This window comes from Myxocyprinus asiaticus, chromosome 12 (assembly GCF_019703515.2).
Source record: "Myxocyprinus asiaticus isolate MX2 ecotype Aquarium Trade chromosome 12, UBuf_Myxa_2, whole genome shotgun sequence".
Taxonomy (NCBI): Eukaryota; Metazoa; Chordata; class Actinopteri; order Cypriniformes; family Catostomidae; genus Myxocyprinus; species Myxocyprinus asiaticus.
The window spans coordinates 41,310,304-41,319,976 of record NC_059355.1 but is presented as its reverse complement, the minus strand read 5'-3'; the positions used below and the strand labels follow the sequence as shown (position 1 = coordinate 41,319,976).

The following is a 9,673-nucleotide window of genomic DNA, read 5'->3' as shown; positions in this document are numbered from 1 at the left end:
ATTGATCGCCAGGTCTCTTGTACCCTTTCAGTGCTAAGATTGCCTTCTCAACCTTCCCTTTTAACATGCAGAACTCCTAAACCATTCATTATCTCTCACCAGTTCTCTCCTGTGCCACTGCACCACTAACAAGTGAACTATGACAGCCCTATTCTATCATTGAAATGATTAATTTGAATAGCCAAAGGTTTCTTCATGATTATTTCTCCATTTATAGTATATCTGAGGGGCCATCTATAAACTGCTATGGCTATCTATGAACAATCTGGGCCACGTTTTCTCCATTCATTTTTGCATGAGATCCATTACATTGCCGCAGGGTAGAATTTTTTATCTGCCCCACTTCAATAAGCAGATTTCTTCCTACCTTGAAAATATTGTCAAAGAAGAAGATGGTTATTATTTATCAGTGCCAATAATGATAGGGTGGGCACTGAAAGAAGACCAAGACAACATTAAAATGGATCCATCTCCCGTGAGTGGTGAGATTGGTAAATATCTATTTTAATAATACAAATGTTATGTCTTAAAGACCCATGGAATCCCCACCATATCCTGTGTTGATGTATTTCCTGTTAAATCAGGAAGTGTGGGTGGGACATACAGTATCAAAGGGCTTGTCACCATTTTGTTTTGTTTTTTTAATTGCTAATAAGCTTTAGTTACTTCACAGACATGAACCATGATTTGCTACATGCTAGTTGGTTGCAGCTGGTATAAGGGGTGGGGCATACTCATTCATGAGAGCATTTGATTGGACAGAAATATGTGCAGTGCAAGATGAGTCATCAATATTTGTGGTCCGTTTTTCTGGAGAAGTCTACATTTTAAATGCATATATATATGCTAAAAGTAAATTTGGTCAATGTTTAGAAGCACACTAGCATGTAAATAGCTTAAAAGCTAACACAAAAGACTGGGATTCACAAAACTCTAATTTTAATTTCATTAGGTCATTAGAAATCATCTCTTATTTCTTCAGAAGACTGCAGTTTTTTGATCCAAGCAACAGACATGAGCCACATTAGGATCACAAAGTAATCAGATAAAGCAAAAACACCTTCCAAAGAGAGCAAGGGTTTATTACATGCATTTTGTAAGATTATGCAGACACATCGAGCTGCCAAAAGCAGTCATTAGGAGGCAGCCTTCCCATATCTCGCTTCCATATGGGTCTTTAAGGCTCCAGTGAAGCCATTAATTTAGGAGGATCAGTGCAAGAAATATCACTCCCCACCAAATTTGGTAGGAATCACTGCTGTGTTATTGAAGGGCACCAAATGACATGCGAGGAGGACTTCAAAAAGACTCTGACTGCCTGCGACAGCTTTCATTTCAGGTGGACTTGTATTTACCGTTAAATCCCCTGGTAGCCCAACAAGTCGGAGTAGTTCTCGGGAGATTACATCCGTGTTCACACACTTACCTGTCAGTGTTCTTGACAAGCTTATTCCTCTGAGCTCTCAGAATAAACTCCTACACCTTCACTGTGAAATCTACTTGAGCAAACTCCATTTCACACCACGACTGTATTCAGGTTTCATAATTTAATGTAAAATCTTGCTAAATAAAAATGTACGGTGCTGTTTATTGAGTGAACATTTACTTCCTTTACAAAAAACAAAAATAAAAAATCACTGCTACCATGGTTTTGATGGCATATTTCTACCTTAATTTAGAAATATTCCTAGTTCAGTACAACGTAAGATCAAATTGGCATAATGTTGATTAACACATATGATAATTTTGATGTTTCTTTTCATAAGTCCCTAATTTTCCAACAACAGCAACAAAAAAAGGTCGCAGTGAGGCACTTACAATAAAAAATAATTGGTCCCATTTACTTCCATTGCAAGTGCCTCACTGTAACCCAGAATTTAGCTTTTTAGTATTATTATTATTATTATAAAGAAAAGTAGCAGCAAGTCAAAATTGTTTTTTGTGGTAATCAACATATGCCAAAAATACTGTTGATTGAACTTAACTTGCACTGAAACTACAATATTCCTTAATGTTCATTATTAAATGTATTATACAATTTCACTGTACTTTGTGTTATAGTAACTTGGCATTCATAATATCAAACTAGTCCAGACTGTTATGATGGAGTTTCAATAGCTGCTGGGCGAGAGACAGTAAATTTGGCACATTTCTCTGTTCTGACTGATGTAATCCATCTCTTTAAATTTTTCCCTCTTTTGGAAAGTTGTGGAAATATAATAAAGTGGATTTTTTTTCTTTTTGTTGAAATATAATATTTGTAGCCAAACATGACTTTACCTCAACAACAATATGCAATCTGAGTTATTAAATAAAATTTTCTGATTATTCGATTAGTCGTCAGAATGATCATTAATTACTTAATTACAAAAAAAAAAAAAAAAAAAAATAAGTAGTGACAGCCCTACAAATATTATATTTCCGCGTTTCAGCAAAAATAAAAAAATCTACTTTATTATATTTCCACAACTGTCCAAAAGAGGGAAAAATGGAAAGAGATTGATTAAAAAAAATCAGTAGTGACAGCCCTACAAATTTTGCCTGGCGTCTGTAGTCTTCAATTCAGCCTATTTATAATTACCAATCAGTATGCATGTCTTTTAAGGAATCATATCCAGGCAACCATATAGATCAGCCAAACTCTCGTCCATTCATCAAATTAGAACAAAATGTCTCGTCCGAGATAAAAAAGTAAAAATAACTAAATAAAAAATGCTGTAGTGCATGTGAGGGGCTATTATTTGTACTATAACTAATCAAACATTTGCTTAACATATACAATTTGAATTTCAATATGAAATTTTATTTATTTTTATTACATCTCTCAGAGATTGTACAAGATTAATACAAAGGTATTAAATAGCTCAAAATACTTACATAAGAGAAAATAAAGACAAATGTTACATTTATAAAATTTCAAAATAACGCAAAATAACAATGTGGATCCTATCATGTAAATTATAAATTCATAAAAAATTTTGATTAAAAACAAACAACATCTTAAACCAATATCGATAAATAAATAAAATACAATAAAATAAAAGCAAATAAATCAGTTTTCAGTGTTTATGGTCACTACTTCTTGACAACCTGATAAACACTGCAGACAATATTGAAACACTTCTTTTAGGCAAATGCATTCTGATATTTAGAAAATAAACGGCCAGTGGCAATGTCAATAAAGTCCTGATGACTGGTACTTTTAGCTTTGATCCAGTCTTCAAGCACACAAACTAAAAATATGTTTGCAAAAAGATTATAGATAAAAGGAACAAACATGATGAATCATCTAAGACTTATAAGATAGGGATCTGTTTTGATGTTTGATGTTGACACATCTGGTCTTCAATCAGCCAAAAAGGGCTCATGTCAGCCTACTCTTGATTTCACTCCACTGTCTACCTGTAGCTGCCCGCATCAAATTCAAGGCTTTGACTCTGGCTTTCAGGACAGCCAATGGAACCGCACACTCTTACTTCAATCAACTTCTTCAGGTCTATGCTCCAACTCACTCTCTGTGGTCTATGAACGAGCAACGCCTGGTGGTCCCATCACAAAGAGGCTCAAAGTCTATTTAACGATCGTTCACTTTCTCTGCTCCTCTGTGGTGGAATCAACTTCCAACCTCCACATGATCTGCTGTTACTTTTCTCGACATGCACTTACTGTACCAAAAAAAAAAAAAATTCCTTGTCTGTCTCTTTCTTATGTGCTAGCATCTTTACTACTTCTGCCACTGTGAGAACTTGGCAGTCCTATCCTGCAGATGTTGTTAAACTTTGTATGACAAGTTGCTTGCTACGAGTCTCATTTGTAAGTCGCTTTGGATAAAAGCATCTGCTAAATGACTAAATGTAAATGTTTATGATCAGAATGATCAAAAATATATCTTAAATAAACTGATTAAGTTTTGAGGGATGAATTTAAAGTAATTTGATCATCAAAACTTTTTAAAGTATTTTTATTTTTATTTTTTCAGAAAATATCAGAGCAGCAAGAGATCTGTGCAAGTATCTAGAAACTATGTTTTAACAAATTGTTGCTACTCTGTGAAACAGTAACTTTTCTAAATGTTAAGCTTAAGAAAAATAACGGAATGCATGTAACCTATCTAAATGGCCTTCTCTCTCTCTTTCTCTCTCTCTCTCTCTCTCTCTCTCTCTCTCTCTCACACACACACACACACACACACACACACACACTTTGACTTCTTTGACCCACTCCAGTTGTGTATCAGAAAACAAACATCATAGGTATAATCAAGAATCAAAGCTATTCTGTTGGAGATCCAACATCCCACGTCACTACTGCATTATATGATTCAAGATGTGTTTGTTTTGAATCTCAATTCTGAACACACAAGCAACATAAGTAGCTATATGAGAAAGCTTGCTTCTTTGCATATAATCTACATATAAAAGGACAAATAGTTTGTCAAAGAGGTAAAAAAGCAAAAACAAAAAACATCACAATATAAGGCAATGGAGCAGTCACCATTTTTCTTCTTAAAAAATAAAATAAAATGTAACGAACCAACTTTTTAGAAGTACAGTATGTGCTAAGTAAAGGCAAACTTCTACAAAAACAACCATGACATCATCACAAAAATGACTCCATGAACATGGACCATCTTGTTCGCATCAGAACTAAAGTATCCTTTTGAGTTCAGGCCTGTGATTGAAAAAAGCAAACACAACAAGATCACAAATAAGATTACATATTAAAGCACATTATAGACTTTAAATTATTGCTTTGTTTCCAGTTTTGGCAAATTAGCCTGGTGCTGATTTTGTTTGTTTGGTTGTCTGCATGTACATGCACAATATTACAGCAAATCAGCTCATTCTAAAAACCTGATAATGTAAGAAAACTGCATTTACATGATATTTGAAATTATTATTATTATTATTATTATTATTAATATTTTCCTTTTCTCCGGTTTTGGACATCAAGTCAAAAGTAACCAGCCATTATTTTCACGTTTTAGAATAATAGTAAAGTCATGCAACTATCAGATGACACAAATGAAAGTTTACAAGTGCAACACAAATGCAAGAATTAAGTCACCAAATAATGTTTAACAAATCAAAATTATCTTATTGTAGCTCCTTCACATTAGCCACCCTTTGTACAGATTACAGCTCTGCAATCAAGGGAACTCATCCAAAAAAAAAATAAAAAATAATAATTAAAAAAAAATAATAATAATAATAATAATAATAATAATTAATAAAATAAAACATAAATAAATAAATACAATAAAAGTGTATGTACGTTCTGAACATACGTCTGTATACAAACTCAAAACTCATGTGGTTTGCTGGTAATGAGCTCACAAGTCTTACTTGACTTCTTTGGTATACGTATAGGGCTGCTGCTGCTGCCGTCTCCCCCATCACTCAGGGTTTTAATCTGAACAAGCAAGTCTTCTCCTGACGGCAACTGAAGCTCCACGGATGTCCTGTTGGTCTCCACTATGCTGCTTCCCCTGTGCCAGTTCTGACGGTACACAACCTGCACATCACACAGAGGATACAGTAGGTCAGGAAACTGCAACAACTCAAAAATAAATGAGGAAGTTACAACAAGAATATTCCATGATGTACTTGATCCACACTTAAAAATGTATGTATGTCAATGCATAAATAACATAATATCAAATCCAGTGGCATTTATTAAAAAACTAAAAAAGTTAGCAAAAGCACACTTTTAAAGCAAAATACATTTGCCTAACAAATCGACATCAGCACCACTAAAAACTATAAAGTCTCATTTATATTTCCCACAGTCTCCCTGCTGATATAATGCAATTTCAACACACAGGAAAAAAGAAGGAACACAAATGTAAAAATCTTTATCAATCTCAGATTTAAAATTGATTTTCAGTGGGAGGATTATTAGTATATTTTGAAACACATCTAACTGTGGAAAAAATAGGTTTCACAATCCATAAATCATTTAAATTTCTTTTGCAGATTGACAGCGCAAAACAAATAGCCACCAAACTGATATTCTTTCTTGCTCATACAGACTGGAGAATTTATGATTATCGATTGCATTATTCTGCAGGCGCTGGCTCACTGAGAACAGTTAGGATTGCAAATGAATAGTGCTTTTCCCCTGTGAAAGTGTGTCTTTGCTGAGGCCTGGGTAAGCTCATAGTGCCAGATGGCGGATCGCATCAGAGCCATCCAGCTGTTCAGCAACCCTACAAACCTCTACATTTCAGGGAGGCCGTTGTCAATTAGCTGGCAGCATGCTGCAGCAAATTAATTTGCTGAAAAGAAATGAATCACGTCGCATGATTTTTAAATCCTTTTTCTGAACATTCTTTGCAAATTCATGCTACAGATGACTGTGACTCTGAGCACAGTGGGAGGCCGGAGTGGCTTTCACAGAAATGTAAAGAAGATTTGGATGTTTCTGAGCTCTATCAGTGACCTTGAGTATGGAACTGCTTTTTAGTGACTCACAAAAGAAAATTAATGAAAAAGAAAAAGATTAAATACAAGGGGAATGAGAATCTCAGTATTTAATATTTCATAAAATACTTTTGCCCTCTAGTGTCTATCTAAATATTTGCTTTAATTCATTTCACTTTTTCCATTTCTCAGTTGTACAATTTCTCTACCAAAAACAACTATGCATATATATATATATATATATATATATATATATATATATATATATATATATATATATATATATATATATATCTTGGTTTAGTTAGTTTTATTATAATTAATTTTCTAAACTTTTGGCATATGAAAAAAGGAGAGAAAGTAGCTCTGCTGGTTCTTTCTATACTGTTTATGCCAATTAAATTAGTTTTGAACAATACCCGGCAAGATGGTGTATCAACAGTTCTGCAGAATCCACTCTGATAGGATAGCTGAATGTGTATCAGACCACATGAAAAGTGCACCAATGTAAAATATGACCTAAGCTAAATGCCATAACTACATTTTCAAACAGTAGTTTCATCCAAAATACCATAGTAATTACAGTTACTTTTATGGTACATGTCCACTGGGGTGGAATGAGCGCTGAGCGGAGATGAGCGAGTGTTTTTAATTCATTTTCTATGACAGTTGAAAGGCAGTCTTGCACAGGGGATTGACAGCTGAGCAGAGCAAACAGTGAGAGCGTCAAAAAGTATACAAGAAATACTGAAATTTATTTTTATGAAGTGTGGAAAAAAAACAGACGGCAGCCAATAGTTGACTGCTAAGGTGAAAGCAGTCAGATAAAGTTGGAGCTTCTAGCAGATTCATTCATACATTTTTATAAAACACCACTAATTAAAAAAAAAAAAGATAGCCTATATTTAACTACACAATGTCATACCAATAACCATCCAGTAAATTACTCTGAAATCATGAATCATTTAAAATTGGACATGACGAAGTGAATGATTTGCAATTCAGTAAGTTTTTCATTCACTAAAATTAATTAATTTGGAAAAAAGTTTTTTTGCGGTGAATATTCAAAAGAACAAACTTGTAAGAGTTATTTGTTTGTGAATCATACTAAACTGGTCACGGTGTATGTTTTGCATTGTAGATTCAAAAGAACCAGCTAATAAAAGTAATTTGTTCGGGAGTCAGACTAAACTGGTCATGCTGTACTGTATGGTTCACATTGTAGATTCAAAAGAACTGGCTCATAGGAGTCATTCGTTCGGAAATTGGACTAAACTGGTCACGCTGTATGTTTCACACTGTAGATTCAAAAGAACCAGCTCATACGAGTCATTCGTTCGGGAATTGGACTAAACTGGTCACACTGTATGTTTTGCACTGTAGATTCAAAATAACCAGCTCATAAAAGTCATATGCTTGGGAATCAGACTAAAATGGTCATGCTGTACAGTATGTTTCACATTGTAGATTCAAAAGAACCAGCTCATAAGAGTCATTCGTTCGGGAATTGGACTAAACTGGTCACGTTGTATGTTTTTCACTGTAGATTCATAAGAACCAGCTCATAAGAGTCATTTGTTCAGGAATCAGACTAATCTGGTCATGCTTTACTGTATGTTTTGCACTGTAGATTAAAAAGTACCAGTTTATAAGAGTCATTCTTTCGGGAATCGGACTAAACTGGTCAAGTCGAATGTTTCACACTGTAGATTCAAAAGAATCCACTCATAAGAGTCATTTGTTCAGGAATTGGACTACACTGGTCACATTGTATGTTTCGTGCTGCTGATTCAATAGCGGTGTTGCAGTGCACACAGTGGTAGAAAACACTGTCAGAGTACTTCGAGGTGTTGCGTTTGCATTGCCTAAAGAATTCATATTTGATAACCATTAACGGAAAGCAAATTATTTATTTATGTATTATTTTTCCCAAACCCTTTGTTTGAATTCTTCCATTATGGCTAGACTGTGGTTGGGTTAACAAAAGTGTATTAAACTGCCGTTTAATATTGGCATTCAGCTATAATGTTGGCATTTTTCCAAATATAATCATGCAGATATATGATAATTTTATTAACCATGTATTAAAAGCATACATAGACTATGCTAACCACATTGTTGTACTTTTAAACTACAAAAAACTGTAGTAATTATGGTATATTGGCCGAAGTTATGGTTTCCATTGTAGAATTTTTTTGTAAGAGATATATAAACAAGTGCCAATTATGTAAAACTGGTGCTCAAGAAAATACATTATAAAACTCTTTGTAGTTCTAATAAATCTAAGATGATGAAAGGAATTTACATGAGTATAACAGGAAAAGCTTTACTAACACTTCAAATAAAATATGAAAGAAAAAACACAATATTACGTTCTTAGCCATTTATCTCGGAGTTGTCTCTCTGTGAGACAGCAGCTTATGTGGCATACTGATACAGCATGTTTATCAGCAAAGCAGCAGAAGTGCGAAACACAGATTACCTTGTAGCCGGTTACTTCTGATTCATTGTCCATCGCCTTCACATGTTCCCAGTTCAGAAAGACCTTTGAGTTTGTCAGGTTCCACTCAATGTTCCCTGGAGGTTGACTTGGAGCTAAAAGACATAAATCATATTCTGATTTAGCTCCAACTTTTAAAATAAGACTAAAAAATAAAATCTCCTGGGTATGTTTGTCCTTTACGATCTTCACTATCAGCACTGTACCAGCAGAGGTATCACCTAGATTTAAAGCTTTAAAAGTTCAGTGACACTTATTCAATTTAACTTGGCTCTCACTTTAAATTACCTTGACTATAAAGGAAAACTTCTGAGTAATTTTTATGCAATCTCATAAAAGTATAGTCACATGAAAGAATGTCTAAGGAATGTCACAATGGCCAGAATATTAAGGGTAACATTTCTGGTGATGTGCCAAAACTGAAATGTGTAATTTGAAAACAGTGATTATTTTTGCAATTCCTTGATGCTAGTTGTAATTCCCAGTATTCTGACCTGTTAGTATTGATGTGCCAGACATTTGACCAGCATTTGCCACTGTTTGAGTGTTAGTAAACTATTCTTTCCTTTATATTTCCAAAACTCCCTTATAGTCAAAAATTTGCCTCTCATCTTGAGTTGCGTATTTGTTTGGTCTGTGTATTCTTGGCAATTTTATTCAACTGAACAGGTCGCGTTTGCCACTGCTTAGCTATGTACCCTCTCAAAAAGTAATAAAACAATTTAGAACAATTCAGAAAATGTTTTCAATG

General features: G+C 34.2%; 1 protein-coding gene across 1 annotated transcript in view; it reads right to left on the bottom strand.

The window, feature by feature from the left end:
* Positions 1-2,871: 2,871 nt before the first annotated feature.
* LOC127449423 (contactin-4-like) overlaps positions 2,872-9,673 on the bottom strand; it is a 167,969-nt gene continuing 161,167 nt past the window's right edge. Inside the window, exons 21-23 of the mRNA XM_051712834.1 lie at positions 8,905-9,017; positions 5,346-5,514; positions 2,872-4,671 (exon numbers count right to left, since the gene is read on the bottom strand). Coding sequence (XP_051568794.1) covers positions 4,577-4,671; positions 5,346-5,514; positions 8,905-9,017 — 377 coding nt within the window. The 3' untranslated portion in view covers positions 2,872-4,576. The remainder of the gene's footprint in view (positions 4,672-5,345; positions 5,515-8,904; positions 9,018-9,673) is intronic.